Below are 21119 nucleotides of genomic sequence, written 5' to 3' on the forward strand. Positions count from 1 at the left end.
TAGCCTCTCTCTCTCTCTCTCTCTCTCTCTCTCTCTCTCTCTCTCTCTCTCTCTCTCTATATATATATATATATATATATATATATATATATATATATATATATCTCTATCTCTTTTCCCTCCCCTAGAGCCCGTGGTGATTGGCTTCTTTCAGATGCCCGTTCGGATTGGCCTATGTTTACACACCTCTCCCCTGCATCTCCTGGATTGGCTGCTTTCAAGGCATCTGAGCCAATTGGCTGGCTTTCGATCCCACTCCCTATCCAATCCCCTCCTGCTAAGAGCCTTTGCTTGAAAGTGACTCCAATTCCCGTAATCCATTAACCCCACCCCCTCCAGACCCTGGATGGGGCCAAGGGAGATACCAGCTGCCTGAACCTCTGCTGGGTGGGCAGACATTCCTGACGTCATACAAGTGGTGATGTCAGAGGGACAGTGATGTTTAGAAAGAAGCTTGAGGCCCCAGCTTCATGACGTAGGGCCCCTCCGGTCTTCATCTGCTGATGACTCTGAAGCCGGGTCTCCCTGGTGTCATGGATGCCGGTGACCCTCACAGCCTCTTTGAAGTGGCAGCTGCTCCTCCCTACGTAGCTTTGTGCATGCGTGTGGAGTGTGCAAGGGCCGTGTGCATGCGAATGCTCTGTCCTGCCGTGTCTGACCCCCTTCTGGGCCCTGTCCCCTTCTTCTCCCCCCCACCCCAGGAGAGAAGGTCATGGCAGATGACGAATTCACCCAAGACCTGTTCCGATTCCTACAACTGCTCTGTGAGGGGCACAACAATGGTGAGGAGGAGGGGTGGGTGGAAGGGTGAGTGGAAGGGAGGCCAAGGTTTGGGGTCAGTCTGCAAGGGTTGCCTGAGTTCATCTCCCGGCCCCTCACCCCTTATGGATGGTGGCCTCACCAGCCATCCTTGACCCGATTGTCCATCCTTCATTTTCAGCCATTATCAAGCCCTGTCCTCCCACCTTCCTAAATCCCCCTCAAATTTCTGCAATCTGGCCACTTCGCTTCACTTGCACCTGCTCTAGCCAGTCCAGATTCCCCAAAACCAGTTTGTCCCCAAATCACTGTGAGCACCGGATGAGTGCCTTGCCACATGCCATGTTCCCCTACAGGTGTCTTGCAGCAGCTGGCCAAAGTTATGTAAATGTGGTAGATTTCTGTGCTTGGGTTGAGTTTGTTAGAATCACTTCTTAATTTTGCTTATAAAATAGTTTGCCAGGATGAAGGCCTTACAGATTCTTTCCGAACTCAAACAAGTTTCCCCAACTTTCGTCCTGGCACACAGTTTCAGCAGATCAAGGATAACACAGCAAGCTAAGGAAACACATCACTAATGAGAACATATAACCCTGTGTGGCCCATGTCGCTCACAACATTAAAAGGACAGTCAGAATTCTATATGACAAACATTCTACCCAAGGCTGTTTCCTATAACAAGCATAAACAGTGTCAAGGTTGTGGTTATAACACATAGCAGGGGATTATGAAACCACAGACTGCCCAGAAACTAACCTTCATCACAGTATGGGAGTAATCACAAGTCTAACTTCCACAGAACCTGAATCCCATTTGGCTAGTGTTCATTACAGTGAACCTTTTGTAAATTTCTTTACTCTTTATTTTCCTCTGTTCAATGGTGGGTAAGGCATGGTCCATGGCTTTGCATTCTCAAAAGCTCTTATCTCCGCAACTTCTTTCTCTTCAAGGTTTATGTAATACTGTTGTGCCATGGGACAAGGATTTTCTCTCTTTAACTGTAATTAAGGTGGAATCAGTCTTTGGGGTTTTATTTTTATTTTTTTAAAGATTTTATTTATTTATTTGACAGAGGGAGAAAGGTCACAAGTAGGCAGAGAGGCAGGCAGAGGTGGCAGGGGGGAAGCAGGCTCCCCTCTGAGCAGAGAGCCCAATGCGCGTCTCGATCCCAGGACCCTGAGACCATGACCTGAGCTGAAGGCAGAGGCTTAACCCACTGAGCCACCCAGGCACCCAGTCTTTGGGGTTTTAAATGAATTTTATTCCCTGGATCTCTGATTTCTTGGAAACAAGAATGTTCTAACAGGTGGAATTCCTCTCTCCTACCAAATTTGCAATCCAGTCCTTTGCATGAAGTTGTGGGTTCATTAGCCAGCCCAATCAAATAAATATTTGAGAGGCACCTGGGTGGCTCAGTTGGGTTAAGCCTTTGCCTTCTTCGGCTCAGGTCATGATCTTAGGGTCCTGGGATCAAGCCCTACATCAGGCTCTCTGCTCAGTGGGGAGCCTGCTTCCCTCTCTCTCTCTCTCTCTCTGCCTGCCTCTGTGCCTACTTGTGATCTCTGTCAAGTAAATAAATAAAATCTTTTAAAAAACACAAATAAATATTTGAAATAGCTTTCAAATCTCATATGCTTTGCATGTCTTGACTATTTGGTACCATTCAAAATAGACAAAAGGTTTGTCTAATATGTATGTCTGTGGCCATGTTCTAAGTTGACAGAGCTCTTTACAGGAGAGGGAAGCTGTAAATGTACCCACTTAGGCATAGTAAATGCTCAATAAACTTGTAGTACCAAAGAATAAGTGGCCGATCTTCCATCTCACATTAGCATATAGCTATGCTCAGTAAATACTTGTTGGATAAATGAATGAATAAATAACCAAACTTCTATCTCCTCCCATCACATAGTAGGCATTCAATAAAAATTTTTGGAAACAAATCTAAGACTGAATCTCCATTTTCCCCTCATACACTGTAGGTGCTCAAGAAACATATTTTGGGGGAATAAAATGAATAAATGACTCTCTACCATATCTGGCATCTAGTAGGCCCTTGATAAATGGTTACTACCTAAATGAATAAATGACCTTCACCTTCCTCTGACACACAGTAGGTACTCAATAAAGACTAAATAAACTAACGATGATGATTATATGCCTTTGGCATACAACAGGCGCTCAAACACTGCACACAGTAGACTCCCAATGAATGTATGACTTTTTATCTTCCTAGATTTCCAGAACTACCTACGGACACAAACGGGGAACACGACCACTATTAACATCATCATCTGCACGGTGGACTACCTCCTGAGGCTGCAGGTGAGGCCGGGAGACCATCCAGGTGCGACCTAGCTCAGGGACTGCGGGGTCCACGAGTTGGCCAGCACCCCTTCACACCCCATTGGCCCCCCAGGAATCCATCAGCGACTTCTACTGGTACTACTCTGGCAAGGATGTCATTGAGGACCAGGGCAAGAGGAACTTTTCCAAGGCCATGTCGGTCGCTAAACAGGTGTTCAACAGCCTCACCGAATACATACAGGTAGGCCCTGCCCACTGGTGCCAGGCGAAACGCCCCTCCCCCCTCACTCCTGCTGGACCCCGCCCCCTGCTGGCTGCTCACAGCAGCCCTCTGCACCCCCCAGGGCCCCTGCACCGGGAACCAGCAGAGCCTGGCACATAGCCGCCTCTGGGATGCTGTGGTGGGATTCCTGCACGTGTTTGCCCACATGATGATGAAGCTCGCTCAGGTTCGGGCCCCTCTCTTCTTCATCCAGCTGTTGCCGGGCATCCCCCAAGTGGCCCATTTCTTAGTCAGTTTCGCACCCAAGCCTTCTGGCATGTTCCAGACGTCTTCCCTCCGGGTGGCCAAATCCATCATCCTCCTGGATGGGCTCTCTGCATGACCCCCCCCCCCACCCCTGCCACCACCAGTAGGCTGGTTTCCCACCCACACTTCCATTGGTCTGATGTGTGGGCCCCGCCCCCTCCAGTTAGAGTTCCTCTATGATTGGTTGGTGTTCTTTTCTCTCCGAAGAGCTTCTCTCAGATTCTGATACCCCGGGGGGGTTAGAAAGGGCTCCGCTTTCTAGGTCAGGGATTGGGACTGAAGGAGTGCTTTGTTTCTTTATTCTGCCTGCGGCAGATGACGCCTATCTCGGGCACCCATGATGTAAGGTCCCTGTCGAGCCCTTTTCCCATTTCTAGAATCCTGTGCTCCCCTTACCCTACCAGCCCCCGCCCCTTTGCAGTGTCTCGTGAACACCTTGTCGGTTGGCTCTGTTTCTGGTAAACATTCAAGGCTGCACCATCTCTATCCCGAACGTCATAAATGCCCCAGCTTCCCAGCAGATGGCACTGTTCTCTACACTGTATTCTCATTTCCCAGCAGGAAGCGTCTGGAGGGAGGGGACGCTTGATCTAGTTATTCAAAGGGGCCACAGGGTCTGGCAGAAATCCTGTCTGGTGCCATCGGACTTTTTGAAAGGAGTTGAACTTGGGATGCAATTCCTCGGTGTCAGTGCAGCCGAAGTTGTGTTGTTGGTGTGATCTTCAAAGTCTAGAGAATATTGGTGTTTTAGTGTAGAGTTCGAAACCCTGGGGTGTTAATTCATTAACTAAGGACTAGGGCTAGGTCGCATGGGCTGGAAATCCAATGCAAAGTGGTGTCTTAAGGCGGGAAAAAGAATTCATCAGTTCACATCAGAGGTCCAGGGCCTTGAGTGATGTCAGCAGAAAGGTATGTCTTCTCTCTGGCTTCAGTCTCAAGCAGGCTCTCACACTGGCTGGAAAAAGGATGCCCCAGGGTTCTATGCACCCCTGTAACTGATCCAGAGCGCAGAGGACCCCTTTTCTATGGAAGCTCAGACTTGCAGTTCTCTCATTGGATTATTGGGTCACATGCTCATCCCTGAGCCAATAACCGTGGCCAGGGGAAAGAGAGCTCTGATTGGCCAGATCTGGCCATATACCCGCCCCTGAAACCAGGAAAGTGGGGTTAGCCCCACTTGATCTGAGTGCAGTTGTCGTGCGAAGCAGGGTGCTGGATTAGACATCACACGCAGACACACACCACAGTCTCCCATCCACATTAGGATCTTGAGATTCTGGTATGTTGGGATCTTAGAGTCAGAAGGCCGAGCTTTGGAACTGTGTTAGAATCAGGAACTTGAGAAGGAGCCTGGAATAGAGGAGCCTTACCTGCCATTTATCCAGTATCCTTCCCCCTCCTCTGCTGTATTAGGTAGAACCAGATGAGATGACCACTCGGTGGGTCAAAAATGCTCGCATATTGCCAGTTTTATGTAGCTCAGCTTGGTACAAATAGGGACCATGAGACAGAACTCTGACCATGAAGGAAGCTTATGTAGGACTTACATGAGGCACTGTGACAGGGCAGGCAGTGTACCCCCACCTCCTCCCCAGATTGTTCACCAAAAGGCATGTGGCTGAGTCCTCCAGCCTTTCTCCTGAACCCAGCACCTCGCTTTTTCCATTGCACATTCATTCAACAAGCATATCAAGCACCCTTCCATAAGCCCCAAGCTTCTGCCTTCCCAGTCCCCCTTGGCCGCCAGCTCTTGGCCCCACATGTCACCTGTCAAGACTGCTTCCCCCAAAGTGCCAGCCCCACCCCCACAATCTTGTCTCTCTACCCCTTCCCCTGCTTCCGAGGAACATGTCTGGACTCGGGTCCCCTCGGAGGTAAGAGGGGAGTAAGAAGGGGTCTTAGGCCCTGCAGGGTGGGTCAAGAGGGGCAGAAGCAACTGGAAGTGGGGTAGGCATCTCTGCAGAGACCAGTCATCACATAACTGGGGTCTGGGGTCTCTAGGACTCCAGCCAGATCGAGCTGCTGAAGGAGCTGCTAGATCTCCAGAAGGACATGGTGGTGATGTTGCTGTCGCTACTAGAAGGTAAACCCCCAGCAGGTGGGGGTCTGGGGAGGGAACAAAGGGACCGACAAGCAGGGAATGGCCCTCTGAGACCCCAGAGACCCTAGTCTTCAACTTCATCTGACATCGTGTCAAGGTCAAGTGGGTTGGTGAAGGAGTCCCAGTAACGAGCTCAGCAAACACGTACTGAGCACTCATACATCAGGCCATGGCCGTATGTGCCTTAGATCATTGACTCCCCAAAGAAATCTCAATACGGTGGGTGGCCCTGACGCTTTTCAAAGTTTACGTAACTCATAGTTATTTATGTGTTTCTTTGTCAAATGTCTTAATTGGCTTTTGCTACCTAATGAATGCCTTCAAAACTTAGTGACTTAAAACGAACATAATTTATTGCTAATTAATAAAACAATATGGGGTGCCTGGGTGGCTCAGTCAGCGAAGCATCTGGCTCTTGAGTTTGGCCCAAGTCATGATCTCAGGGTCATGAGACCCTGGTATCAGGGTCCTCACTTAGTGGGGAGTCTGCTGGAGATTCTCTCTCTCCCTCTCCCCCTCCTCCCCAATAAAGCAATAAATATTTTTAAAAATAAAATCTATATAAATAAAAGTGAAAGGTATAAGAAGAAGCTGGAGCCAGTGGGATCCCACTTTACCACAGTCTCCACTCCTCTCTACTGTCTTATCTTTGGCCCTACCTCACTCCTCTCTGGACCTGCTTGGCCTCAGAGGACTAGTAGAAGGCTTTGGTGTGTGAGCTCTGAGGTCATGCAGCTCTGGCTTCAAAGCCTCCTCACCCCCTTGCTGGCTGGCATGTTGGGATCTTAGAGTGTGGATCCTGGTATGTTGGGATCCTGAGTGTGTGATTTTCTTTGAGTCCCAGCCTCTTTCCTCTATACAAATGGATAGTAACACCCCTCCTCTAGAAGGATGAGAGCGTGCCAACCCAGCACTGGGCATGGCATCTGGGACCTGTTGGTAGCTTCTGGAATTGGTATCTCTCTTGGTGACTCCCCCCAGCTGTCAGGGAGGGACCGACCAGGTTCACACACGACACTGATGCAGGTCAGGAAATGAGCTGTGCCCTCCAGGGGGAGGTGTGGGCGCTGGCCAGGGACACTTCCACCAACATCATGCCTGGAGCCTGGTGGCTCCCAAGCTGGGGAAGGAGGCCAGGCAGTGGGGGTCCAGAAAGCAGGCTGCCCCAGGCCACACTGACTGGTTCCTTGCCCACAGGGAACGTGGTGAACGGCATGATTGCCCGGCAGATGGTGGACATGCTTGTGGAATCCTCATCCAACGTGGAGATGATCCTCAAGTTCTTCGACATGTTCCTGAAACTCAAGGACATCGTGGGCTCGGAGGCCTTCCAGGACTATGTTACCGATCCCCGTGGCCTCATCTCCAAGAAGGACTTCCAGAAGGTGGGTGCTAGAAGGCAGGTGAACGGGGTGCCAAGTGGCAAGAGACGTCCCTGTGAGCCTCAGTTTCTTTACGTGTAAAATGGGGAGAACACCGTCTTTGGGGTTGTTTTGAAGGCAAAGTGCATGAACACAGATGAGAACCTTTATTTCTGTAATCATTATTCCTAGTCATAATATTATCATCATTAACGATCACGGTCATTCCGTTGAGAAACGTTTGTTGGATTTCTTCTCCATACTGGGTCCTCTGCTGGTACCACGGACACAGCAATAACCGAGACAGATACAGCTCTGCCTTCATGGAGCTTATAGTCTGATGGGGAGGTGGTCACTAATGACCATTACAGGTCATAATAACGAGGTCTTTAGGAGGGAAGTGAAGGAAGCAGCTTTATCCAGGAGCCCCCTCATCTGTCTGTCAGTCCTCCCACCCCAGCTCTCCCCTCTATCCCTGTGGAACTCCAGGTACGTCACTCAGCCGCTCTGAGACTCAGTTTCCTCCTCTGTGACATGGGACTAGGATAGTGACATTCACTGTCTCACAAGACCTCTGCGAGGCAGACAGCATGTGGGCCGTTCCTGGAACACAGGGGCACTCAAAACATGCTCCCTACTATTTTTCCTGCCAGATCTTTCCCCTCACCCTTCTGCTAACTGCTTCTTTGGAAATAACTTCTGACCTACAGAGAAGCTGCAGGAACAATGCATAGAATTTCTGATCACCTTTTCACCCCGACCGCCCAAATGCTCACTTTTACCACATTTGCTCTCTCATGATTCTGCTTTTCTTCTACATACTTCAGTGTGTATCTCCTGAGAACAAGTTCATTCTCTCTCATAACCCCAGAACAATTATGCAAATCAAGAAATTAGCATCAGTATGACTCAGCTAGCTACAGACATTAATTCAGTTCTCACTCAGTGAAGAAATTGTTTTTCCTGCTGAGGAGGCAATCCAGCGGTCAGGGACCACGTTTAGACATCCTGTCTCTTTGGCCTCCTTCAATCCCGCACCCTTCCTCAGTCTATCCTTTGTCCTTCATGACCTTGACATTTTTGAAGAATGGAGAGCGGTTTTTTAGAGAATGTTTCAGCCCTTGTCTTTCATGACCTTGACATTTATGAAGAACAGAGATTGGTTTTTTAGAGAATGTTCCAGAATGTGGGTTTGCCTGAGATTTTTCCCATGAGTCAATTCAGGTTGGAGCTTTAGGCAGGAAAGCGGTAGAAGTAATATGTCCTCACTGCATTCTGTCTGGGGGTTCTTCCTATCGCTGTTGGCTTTAGCTTGGCTTGCTCGGTTCAGGAGGCATTTACCAGGGTCTCCGCTGCACGGGTACCATCATTCCCTTTCATATCCTATGAGGACATGCTTTGCGACAATATAAATACCCCGCTCACCCTCTAGGGTTAGCATCTGTTGGTGATTCTGCCTGAAATGGGGATTACTGTGGTAGTTGACAAATGGTGGTTTTCTTTTTTTTTTCTTTTTTATTATTTTTAAAAATTTTTTTAACTTTTTTTTTTTTTAGAGAGAGGGAGGGGGTAGGGGCCAAGGAAGAGAGAGAATCCCAAGCCAACTTCACACCAAGTGCAGAGCCCGACATGGGGCTCGATCTCATGACCCTGAGATCATGACCTCAGTGGAAATCAAGAGTCCTACACTTAACCGTCTGAGCCATCGAGGTGTGCCAACATATGGGAGTTTCCTAACCTCACCATATCCTTTCCCTGTATTAGGTACCATTTTGCTGTACTTGTCCATCCATTTATTTTTATGTATCAGTGTACTCGTTCTTACTTTAAGCTAGGGCTAGCCCCTTTAATAAACATTAAAAAAAAATGTTAAACATTCAGGGTCTGCTCAGTTAAAAAGTATCCTCAGTGTCCCCAGCCTCCCAGGTGTCCTGAGAGCCTCCCTGTGTCTCTCCCACTTCTCAGCCATGCCTTCCAAGGACTGTCGACCTCCGCTCACTCCTTTCTCGCCTCCCACCCCCTTTCTGACTCAGGGCTTGCTGGCTTCGGTCCCTGTCACTCTCTTGAAACTACCCTGACCAAGATGGTCAGTGACGTCTTCACCCCAGTGACCTCTACACCCTGAATCTCTCCTCTGTTATCTTTGTGGCATTGGCCACTGTCGGCCATTTCCTCCCCTCCACGATACCTGCTTCCCTGCGCATCTGGGCTGTGCACTTGTGAGAGCCCTGCCTTCCCTGTCAGTCTCTCCCCCTCGCTTCACTCCTTGCTGTCCCTGAGCCATCCACCTTCCAGAAGAGCTGATAGTTACCATGGTCTCTCTCTGTGCCAGGTCCCTGTATGTAAATGGATTAGGTCACATAGTCCTTACAACAACCCTAAGTGGTAAGGACTATTTTTTATTTGCTCTCTCTTTTTAAAATATTTTATTTATTTATTTGTGAGAGAGAGCAAGCACATGCGTGCATAAGCAGGGGGAGCAGCAGGCAGAGGGAGAAGCAGGCTGCCCACAGAGCAGGGAGCCTGATGCAGGACTCAACCCCAAGACCCTGGGATCATGACCCGAACTGAAGGCAGATGCTTAAGTCACTGAGCCACCCAGGTGCCTCTGTTTTTTATTCTCATTGACAGAAGTGGAAACTGAGGCACAGGGAGGTGAAGTGCCATGCTCAGGGTCACACAGCTAATAAGCAACAAAGCTGGGATTAGAACTCAGGCAGTCTGGCTCCAGAGTGCACCGCCTCCAGACTCAACCATTACTCTAGTTCAATAAAGAGTGTGCTTTCTCTCAGCATCAGGCCCTGGCCAGAAGTCCCAGCCCTACTCTCTGAGCCTGGCAGTTTTAAGGAGAGAATCTCAGCCAGGGAACCAAAAATCACCATGTAGGAACTAAAATACACCTTATTCATAACTTTGAAGTGATTCTTCTCAGAAAAAGAAAGCATCAACAAAGTGAAAAAGCCATTTATGGAATAAGAGAAAATATTTGCAAATCATAGATATGGTAAGGGGCTAATATGGCAAGAAACTTGCATAACTCAATAGCAAAAACAACAAAACAAAACAAAAACAACAAAAAAACACAAAAACAAACCAAATAACCTAATTTTTAAATGGGCAGAGGATCTGAATAGATATTTTTCAGAAGACATATAAGCGGCGAATAGGCACATGACGAGGTAGGTCCTCAAGGGGGCACCTGGATGGCTCCATCGGGTAAGCGTCCAAATCTTGATCTCTGCTCAGGTCTTGATCTCAGGGTCATGAGTTCAAGCCCCACGTTGTGCTCCGCACTGGATGTGGAGCCTCCTTAAAAAATAAGTAAATACAAGGTCCTCCACATCACTCGTCATCAGAGAAAATGCAAATCACACCCACAATGAGATACCACCGCATACCTGTGAGGATGCCTATTATGAAAAAGGCAAGAGATAGCAAATGTGGGCGAAGCGAAAGAAAAAGGAGCCCTTGTGCACCGTTGGTGGGAATGTGAAATGGAGTGGCCACTAAGGAAAAACCACATTTTTTCCCTAAAAAATTAAATTAGAACTAGGAAATGAAATTGAAAATAGAACTGCTGTCAGACCCAGCAGTGCCGCAACTGGGTATATATCCAAAGGAAACCAAACCATTGTTTCAAGGAGATATCTGTGCTGCCGTGTTCATTACAGCTATTATTCACAATAGCTGAGGTATCGAACTAACCTAGGAATGTGATATGTAATGGACTGTTATTCTGCCTTTAAAAAAAAGAAGGAAGTCTTGTCATTTGCAACAACATGGCTGAACCAGGAGGGCATTATGCTAAGTGAAATATGCCAGAAATGGAAAGACAAATAGTTCATGGCCTCACTTACATGTGAAATCTTTAAAAAAAAAGAAAGAAAGAAAGAAAGAAAGAAAGAAACAAAAAACAAAAAACAAAAACTGAAACTGAACTGGTAGAAACAGAATAGAAAAGTAAGTGATGTGAAGGGCTCAGGCATGGAGGAAATAAGGAGAGGTTGGTAAATGGGTACGAACGTTGAGTTATAAGATGAATTTAAGGGGTGCCTGGGTGGCTCAGTGGGTTAAGCCTCTGCCTTTGGCTCAGGTCATGATCTCAGGGTCCTGGGATCGAGCCCCACATCGGGCTCTCTGCTCAGCAGGGAGCCTGCTTTCCCCCCTCTCTCTGCCTGCCTCTCTGCCTACTTGTGATCTGTCAAATAAATAAATAAAATATTTTTTAAGAAAAGGATGAATTTAGAAAATGAAACGGGTAAAGATCCCTCCTGACCAGAGCTTCACACACAAGGTTTGATGTCATTTACACAACATTTTGTAGGTCAGTATCTCTGTGTCACAGAGTTATGATCTGTAACTTGAAAATTGCCTTGGTTTTTTTTTCCAGAGTAAAGAATGCATTCACATGATTTGAACAGCAAAAATGTAACAATATATGAAGTGGGAAGTCTCACTCCCACTGTTTTCTCAGCCTACTTCCCTCCTCCCCCAACCTCCCCCGCTGCTGTGAATAACATTAGTTTCCTTTGTATCCTTGCATCGTTTTTTTTTTTCCTTCCAGATTTTGTTATTTTCCTCCTTTCTTGCATAATTGGCAGTGAACTACATACATTGGTCCATATCACTTAATAATATATTCTGGAGATCAGAGAGAGACCATATGGTTTCTTTGATGATTCTTTGCTGACAGACACTTGCTTCTCTCCTAGTCTTTTGCTTTTACAACTCGTGGACAGTTGTGCAAGTTGTGTACTGTACAGAGGTACAGTTGATAGCACAGATACTGTATATTTGTACTGCAAATTTCCAGTGGGTGGGAGTAAGTGTGCTGAGGAAGGCTTCTTTTGGACCACTAGCAATGCCGGCTACAACAAATACCCTTGTACATAATGTCATTCTTTATGTGCAGTTATATCTAAGAATATACTTCCAAAAGCAGGATTTCCGGGTTAAAGAGTAAATTCATTTGTCATTTGGGCAAATTTTGCCCTCTGTTTTTCCCTCTCATTAGCAACCTGTGAGAGTGCCTGTTTCCCCACAGCCTCGCCACCAGACCGCATTGTCAAATATTTGGACTTTTGCCAATCTGATAGGTGAAAAACAATATTGCTGTGCAGTTTAAGTCCACGTTTAAGTCACCTCCTGGTGTGAATGCAGTGACGCATCTTTTTCTGTTCTTTCTTTTGTATTGCCTGTCCAGTGAACTGACCATGTCCTTGGCTTATATTCTTTCTTTCTTATTTTTCTCCTTGAGTTCTAGAGCTCTTTATATATTAGGCTGATTATAACTTTGGTAGTTATAGGAGTTGCACCTGTATTTCCTAGTTCATCATTTATCTTTTGACTTTGCTTATGGTGTTATTACATATATATTTGGCTATGTGGAATACTTTGATTCTCATGTAGAAAGTCACTTAAAATATCTTATTAATTTTGGGGGCGCCTGGGTGGCTCAGTGGGTTAAAGCCTCTGCCTTCAGCTCAGGTCACGATCCCAGGGTCCTGGGATTGAGCCCCGCGTCGGGCTCTCTGCTGAGCAGGGAGCCTGCTTCCCCCTTTCTCTCTGCCTGCCTCGATGCCTACTTGTGATCTCTCTCTCTGTCAAATAAATAAATAAAATCTTAAAAATAAATAAGTAAATCTTTAAAAAATAAATAAAAATCTTAAAGATATAAAAAAATAAACAAGGTCCACCCTTTGCAACCAGTTGATATTTCCTTAAACCTCCTTGTATCTACTGCTTCCCCTCCAGCACTTTTCCTTTTCCTTGTAGTTGATCTGCTGGAGACCCAGGTGTTTGGCGCTAGAGAGGAGTACTCTCTGATAGAAATACAATGTGAGCAGGGCTCCTGGCTGGCTCAGTTGGTAGAACATGCAGCTCCTGATCTCAGGGTCAGGAGTTTGAGCTCCATGGTGGGCGTAGAGTTTCCTTTAAAAAAAATTAGTAATACAAGGGTGCCTGGGTGGCTCAGCTGTTAGGCGTCTGCCTTTGGCTCAGGTCATGGTCCCGGGGTCCTGGGATCAAGCCCTGCATCAGGCTTCCTGCTTGGCAGAAAGCCTACTTCTCTCTCTCCCACTACCCCTGCTTGTGTTCCCTCTCTCACTGTCTCTCTCTCTGTCAAATAAATAAGTAAAATCTTTTAAAAAAAATTAGAAATACAGGGGCGCCTGGGTGGCTCAGTGGGTTAAGCCTCTGCCTTCGGCTCAGGTCATGATCCCAGAGCCCTGGGATCGAGCCCCGCATTGGGCTCTCTGCTCCGCAGGGAGCCTGCTTCCTCCTCTCGCTCTGCCTGCCTCTCTGCCTACTTGTGATCTCTGTCTGTCAAAAAAAAAAAAAAAAAAATTAGAAATACAATGTGAGCAATGTTTCTAGTACCCCTGCTTTTAAAAAGCAAAACACACAGGGCGCCTAGGTGGCTCAGTTGGTTAAGCAACTGCCTTCAGCTCAGGTCATGATCCAGGAGTCGCAGGATCGAGTCCTGCGTGGGGCTCCCAGTTCCATGGGGGGTCTGCTTCTCCCTCTGACCTTCTCCCCTCTCATGCTCTCTCTCACTGTCTCTCTCTCAAATCAATAAATAAAATCTTTAAGCTTAAAAAGCAAAACACATTGCATGAGGTCATTTTCAACAATATATTGTATTTAAACTTATAGATCCAAAATATTATTTCAACATGTAATCAATATTAAAAAAAAAAAAAACCATTCCATATCTTACATCCTTTTTTCATGCTAAGTCTTTGAAATCCAGTATGTAAATCTCAATCAGCACCCACCCTGATTCAAGGACTCAGCAGCCCCAAGTGGCCCTCAGCTCTCATTGGAAAGTGCCTGTGCTGTTTGTAGAGCTTTCCACAGTTTCCATCTGGCTGAGCCAACCTTCTAGTGTCATGTAGCACATTCCTCCTTCCCCTGTGTTTCCTGTAAACTGAGACTTCCGGTCAAGAAGCCCATCAGAGGGGCGCCTGGGTGGCTCAGTGGGTTAAGCCGCTGCCTTCGGCCCAGGTCATGATCTCAGAGTCCTGGGATCAAGCCCCGCATCGGGCTCTCTGCTCAGCGGGGAGCCTGCTTCCTTCTCTCTCTCTGCCTGCTTGTGATCTCTCTGTCAAATAAATAAATAAAATCTTAAAAAAAAAAAAAAGAAGCCCATCAGATGCTGGTTCCGTTTGGTTGGCTTGTTGCTTTGTTTTGTTGGCATATCCTCTGTGGCACTACCTGCATTCATCAGGAGGCAAATCCTTCCCTGTTCTCTCTCCTTTGGTGAGGTCAGCAGCTATTGATGTTCGATACCCAGAAATGTTCATGCACGAGCGATGGCAAAATGACAATATGCTCATTTTTGCTAATATTCTCATTTCTAGGGACCATTTATCAAACATCGTGCGGTTTCCTAAACACAAAGCTTTATAGGATCCCAAGGCGCCTTACAGATATGTGTTTCACAACATGCTTTTTGGTTTCTTTATGGTTTAAAAGGCAAGTTCAGGATTTTTAAAAGGACTTTTTAACTTTCAAAAATTGTCACGAAGGAGCAAAGTCTTCTCTGCTTTCAAGACGCTTAATTAAAAAAAAAAGATGCTTAATTCACTTGATAAAATGTGTCCTGAGCATCTGCTGTGTGTAGCAGCAAGTGGAACAGACCGAGATCCCTCCTCAGAGCAGACAGCCCAGTGGGAAGGGGCAAAAATGGGGTGCCTGGGTGGCTTAGTCGGTTAAGCCTCCAACTCTTGATTTCAGCTCAGGTCATGATCTCAGGGTGAGATCATGCTCTCAGGTTGAGATCTCAGGCTCTCAGGTTGAGCCCCACAGCACTGGGCATGGACCTGGCTTAAGATTTTCTCTCTGCCCCCCCCCAAAAGTAAAGAACTAAACAAAATAATTTCAGGTTATAATCTGTAGTCTGAAGGAAATGAGCAGGATGGTGTGAGAGAGAGCATGAGTGGAATAAGTCCTGACAACTGTGTGGACGGGGGATGCCTTTCCAGAAGAGAGCATTGAAGCTGGAGCTGAAACATACCACTTGGAGGTGTGGGAGGTTGTGGCATCCCAGACAGAGGGGGGCAGCAAGTCTAAAGGCTGAAAGGCGGGAACTAGAGGGGTGCCAAGGGAGGCCAGCATGACTGGAGAGGGCTGTTGATGGGGAAAATGGGAGTGGTAAAGTGCCAGAGGGGAGGGACACAGCAGACATGCTGAGCCTGGTTGGGTGCAGGAAAGACTCCTGCACTCAATTTTTTTTTTAAAGATTTTATTTATTTATTTGACAGAGATCACAAGTAGGCATAGAGGCAAGCAGAGAGACAGAGGGAAGCAGGCTCCCTGCTGAACAGAGAGCCCAATGCAAGGCTGGATCCCAGGACCCTGAGATCATGACCTAAGCCAAAGGCAGAGGCTTTAACCCACTGAGCCACCCAGGCACCCCCAAGTCTCCAATTTTTAACCTGAATGAGATGGAGGCACGGGATGATTCTGAGCAGGGAGAGGTGTGTCCTTAAATGTTTATAGGGTCCCTGGCTGGGGATTGAGGGGGAGCAGGGAAGAGGTTGCCGTGAGAGTCCAGAGGGAGACGATGCAGGACCAAAACCAGGGTGGGACCATCGAGGGGGCAGATGTGTGTGGGTTCTAGATCTGTGAAAGCAGAGCTGACAGATTTGCTGATGAATCGGGTGTGGGTGGTGAGACAAAAAAGAGGAATCAAGGATGACTCAAAGGTTTTAGCTTAAGCAGCTGGGTGGAGAGCCATGCTATTCCTGAGATTGGTAAGACAGTGGGAGGAGAGGTTTTGAAACCAAAAGTTCAGTTTAGACTATTTCCAGTTTGGGGTAGAGATCCATGAAAAGATGTCAGGTAAGGGCATCGGCTGTTAACTATCTGGATTCTGGGGCGAAGTTGGGGCTGAGATGTAAATTGGACCATCCTTGGTGTGGGATAGTGTTCAGAGCCTTGGGCCTCAGTGAATATCTCCATGGAGAGTGTGTTTCTCAAGAAAGGGGTGCAGATTCCAGGAGTAGTGTCCCCAGCCTTTAGAAGTCTGGAATAAAGAGGAGTCCAGCGTAGGAAGGAGAAGGAGGTATTCAGAGAAGCAATCAGAGGAGGGGCAATCAGAGAAGGAGGTATTTCAAAAGAAGGGGAGTGGGAAATTGATGATGACAAAGAGAGAGCTGCAAATCACAAGAGCAGAGTCCAAGAGGAATGGAGGGGATGGTGTTCCAGGCCTTTCTGTAGGGAGGGGGTCTTTTCAGAGGGGGAAGTAACACACCACATCATAAGTGGAGAAGGCAGGTCGGTGCAGCAAAGGTAGATGGTGAGGAGTTCCTGTATGATTATGTTTCCACATTCTGTGGTTTCTAGAACCCTTCATGATCTGCAAAGCGGGTTACTCATTTAGAAAGCATTTTGCAAAGTTCTTGGCTACAAAGCACTTTTTGGAGCCAGAAGATTTCACTTCTATTCATATCCTAGAGCAGCATTTCTCAGACTACATGGTGCAATTCATCTTTGGGTCATGAAGTTAATTTCGTTAAGTCATGACCAGCATCTTTAAAAATACAATTGAACTGAACATGGCAGAGAGTGTTGCATAGCGAAAGTCAGAATTGTGTCATGAACCCCTTTCCCTGGATTCGCACTGCAAAATGCATTCTAGCTGTGAGTGCAGTCAAAACATTTGACTCAGACAAACTGCTCTAGAGAACTTCTTGCCAGAAGTGCACAGGAGATCAGCACAAGACTGTTCAATGAAAGTGTTGTCTGTAAAGCAAAAAAACCGGAAACCACCTGAATGTCCAGTATCAGGAGGATATATGGTGTTACATTTATTAGAAATACTACATAACAGGAAAAATGAATTTGTTTGATCCATCTGTCAACATGGGTAGATCTTTAAAAATATAGTTGAAGAAAGCAAGTTTCAAATTATATGATTATAATAGCAATTCTTTATTTTTTATTTTTTTAATTTTTTTCTAAAGATTTTCCTTATTTATTTGACAGAGAGAGAGAGATCACAAGTAGGCAGAGAGGCAGGGTCGGGGGGAGGGAGCAGGTTCCCCGCTGAGCAGAGAGCCCGATGCGGGGCTTGATCCCAGGACCCTGAGACCATGACCCGAGTCGAAGGCAGAGGCTTAACCCACTGAGCCACCCACGTGCCCCTATAATAGCAATTCTTTAAATTAAAAAAAAATACAGGGGATACTATGTATTTTTGTGAGAAAATGCCAGGATATAGGTAGTGGAAGTATTGAGACATGTTCGAAGAAGAGATCAACACCAGGATAGTGGTTACTTTGGGAGAAGGTGGGGGTGGCATGGGGTGGAGGGGATGGGACAAGCATGCACAGAAGGCTCCAATCATACCTGTAATGTTTAGTTCTTAAATATATAGCATTTGAAAAATATGTCCACGTGAGCATTTAGTTTTGGGGTGATGGGCATATGACTGTTTGTTTCTAGTGAAATTCAGAGCCCTCCACTGCGTCGAGTGTCAATGATGTACTTGCTGGAAAGGGGTGGGGGCAGCCCAAACGGGCCTGGGGAGAGGTTTGGGGTGGAAGGTGATATGTGTCAGGGTCCTGTCGTGGAGGGGCTGTCCTGGAGGAAAGGGTAATTACCTACCTAACTTGGAGATAGAAGAAGCTGTGTGCAGGACTGTAGGACTGACTTTTGGGGGTGGGGAGGGACATGGCCAGCTCAGGGAGGAAGTCAGGGAGAGCAATGCCACGGCTCCATTCTCTTCCAGTCCCTGATCCCAACTGGACAGACCCTGCCTACAACCACAGGGTCCCTGCCCCGGGTGGGACAGGCCATATGCGCCATCCAGCAGGGAGGATAGACAGCAGAAGTGCACGGCCCGTGGAGAGCCTGGGGCAGCATTTCTTGGCCATTCAGCACAACTGCTGAGTTTTTTCAATCCTCATCTTACCATCTCTGAAAAAGGAATGTATCTTCCAGGAGGGTGGCCCAGCTTTATAGACATGCAGCATGCCGGTATTTTGATAGCTGGTACAGCCCCATCTGTGCCAACCTGTGGGGTTTCAGCCTTGGGTGCTGTTTAGGGTTCTGGAATTTTCTGTCTTTATGAAAAGTCCATAACTGTATTTAAGAGGAACACTGACGCTCACCGGGCCAGCCCTCTGACCTTTCCCACGCACCCCTGCCTGCCCCCAGGCTATGGACAGCCAGAAGCAGTTCACTGGCCCAGAAATCCAGTTCCTGCTTTCCTGCTCCGAAGCCGATGAGAACGAGATGATCAACTGTGAGGAGTTCGCCAACCGCTTCCAGGAGCCTGCCCGCGACATCGGCTTCAACGTGGCGGTGCTGCTGACCAACCTTTCGGAGCACGTGCCCCACGACCCACGCCTGCGCACCTTCCTGGAGCTGGCGGAGAGCATCCTTGAGTACTTCCGGCCCTACCTGGGCCGCATCGAGATTATGGGCGCCTCGCGCCGCATCGAGCGCATCTACTTTGAGATCTCAGAGACCAACCGCATGCAGTGGGAGATGCCCCAGGTTGGTCGGCCCGTGCACCTGCATGCTCGCCTCCCCCAATCCCCGCGCATGCTCCTCGCACGCTCGGACCCCCACAGGGGCGGACACCCGCTTCATACAGCCACCCTGCCAGCCCCGGGGGGGGCTCTTGCTCCACCCGTGCAAGCCCGTGCCCACCCTTTCGCCCCCATATTGTGGGCTCTGCAGTGCCCTTGCATGTTCCCGGGTCTCCCCTGACCACCCCTTGCAGATTTAGCCCAGAGATGGATTGCACGTGCAGCAGTGTCGCTGTGCCCCCACTCGCTGCTTGAACACCGTGCCTGCCCCTTGCACGCTCACTCTGGGAGCTCCAGTGTGTCCTTAGAGTTCTAGTCACACCCACGCCGTCACGTACTGGAACATGGTGGTTGTAGATCGTTAATACATCTTCCTTGCTTGTCTTCCCAGCAGCCCTGGTGTGCCCTCTCTTGGCCCTGGCCTACTCATGCCCTCTCTTTTACACACTCACCGTGGGGGCTCTGGGGTACCTTGCTATGCTGGTCTGCCCCTCAACAGTCACCACGTGTGCCCCCAAATGCTCTCTGAGGTCCCAGCACATGATGTCTACTTGGGGTCCACGTGTGGGTGCACACCTCTTACACACCCTGAGGATATGGTCCCGGCACTCTATATGGTTGTCCATCCCTCACTTATTCACCCCCCACATGCCCTGTCTGGCATGCCCTCGATCTCCCGTGCACACTTGGACCACCCTCCCGCTTACCCCATGAACCCCTGACTGTCCTTGGTGGCCAGGCTGATCTTTGGCCCAATGTAGCCTATCTCAGCCTCTCATATGCCCACCCACAGATGTCTGAATGCACCTTACACACCTACTTGCTGGAAGGTCACACTCATGTGGTCCTGGCAGGCCCCCAGCCCACCTCACACTTAGCTTGCATGTCGCCCGCATTCCCTGTTCTCTTGCACTCCCCTTACACTCACACTTCTCCTTTGTTCCTCACCTGCACATTCCTCCCACATGCTCTTGCACACCCCCTCCCATCTCACACTTGTAGCCCATGAGGCTTGCATTCCCATCACCCCCTCAGCAACTGGGCCCCTCATGTCTCCTCAGTGATACTTGGCACAAGCACACCTGGGTTGTTGTCCCACACTGAACCCTGTCCTCATATTCTGGGCCTTAGTGCACTGACTCCCAGGATCCCTTGCACACTCATGCCTGCCTCACGGGCACTGATGCTATGAATTGTAGCCCCCTCCTGCACTAACACTCCCCTCTGGTTTAGGCCCCAGGCCCTTGCGTGGCCACCCTGTGTGTCCATGTCTACCGTGGACACTTGAGCTCCACATGCTGGCATCCCTCCCCCATCCTCCCATACCACCACCCGGTTCCTCCTTTAGTCCCTGGTGCCCTCTAACGAGGCTCTTTCACGTCGGCCCCCTCACTCCACAGGACAGCTCAAGATTTTGCACATTTCACCTGTGTCCGTCGGGGCCCGATTGTGTACGCCCCACCCTCACCCATCTGGCATAAAAGTGGTTGCATCCTTGCACCCAGGAGGTCTGCCACATCCCTTCACCTGCAGGAAGCCCAGGTTCAGCACAGACCCTTCACACTCTTGTACAAGCTCTGGGAGCTCCACCCGTCTTCCCCCACCTCCCCTTCTCACATGCTCCCCACATGTAAACTCTTTCTCTTAATTCCTGGACACACCCAGTTGTGCCTGCTCCCCCCTCCCATTCCAATATTCTCCTGCTTGAGGCCATGTATGCAGCGTGGACCTCCATACTTTGCAGCCTTCTAATAGCGAGCGCTGTCCGGATCCCTCGGCATCTCTGAACTCATTGAATCCTCACGCCAACCCCATAACTGAGGTTCTATTAGTATCCCCCAGGTTCGTGGCGGGGGGCGGGGCGGGGGACTGAGGCCCAGAGAGTTACGTCTAAGTCACCCAGCTCCCCAGTGGCAGAATCAGGGTTGGAACCCAGGCAGGCTGGCGGGCTGCAGAACCTTCGCCCTCCACCCCTGCGCTCCATCTCTCAGAGGAGCGGATAGCCTGGATTCTGGAGCCCGCTGGTGGGCTCCAGCCCTCCATCTACCACCTCTGGGCTGGCACCCTGAGGACGTGACTTGCTAAGCCTCCATTTCCCCAGCTGCGAAACGGGGAGCCGAGCCCCTCGTCTGGGGAGCCCCTCGTCTGGGATCGTTGGTGAGGGTTCAGTGAGCTCCTCGCTGTCACACCCTCGGTCCGGGGGGCTCGGTGGCGACCCGCGCGCTCACTCCGTGGCATCCCCGCCCGGCGCGCAGGTCAAGGAGTCCAAGCGCCAGTTCATCTTCGACGTGGTGAACGAGGGCGGCGAGTCCGAGAAGATGGAGCTCTTCGTGAGCTTCTGCGAGGACACCATCTTCGAGATGCAGATCGCCGCGCAGATCTCCGAGCCCGAGGGCGAGCCGGAGGCGGACGAAGACGACGGCGCGGCCGAGGCGGACGCGGAGGGCGCGGAGGAGGGCGCGGCGGGACCCGTCGCGAAGATGGTGTCCTCGCAGAAGCTCACGAAGAGCTCCATCTTCTCG

General features: G+C 48.9%; 1 protein-coding gene across 1 annotated transcript in view; it reads left to right on the forward strand.

The window, feature by feature from the left end:
* LOC111161376 (ryanodine receptor 1) overlaps positions 1-21119 on the forward strand; it is a 108644-nt gene that overhangs the window by 74084 nt on the left and 13441 nt on the right. The window contains 8 exon segments of the mRNA XM_022524996.1: positions 702-782; positions 2996-3084; positions 3179-3307; positions 3411-3515; positions 5597-5678; positions 6894-7081; positions 18221-18562; positions 20853-21088. Coding sequence (XP_022380704.1) covers positions 702-782; positions 2996-3084; positions 3179-3307; positions 3411-3515; positions 5597-5678; positions 6894-7081; positions 18221-18562; positions 20853-21088 — 1252 coding nt within the window.

Source organism: Enhydra lutris, unplaced genomic scaffold (assembly GCF_002288905.1).
Source record: "Enhydra lutris kenyoni isolate GAN:26980312 unplaced genomic scaffold, ASM228890v2 scaffoldscaffold85, whole genome shotgun sequence".
In the NCBI taxonomy this organism is placed as follows: domain Eukaryota; kingdom Metazoa; phylum Chordata; class Mammalia; order Carnivora; family Mustelidae; genus Enhydra; species Enhydra lutris.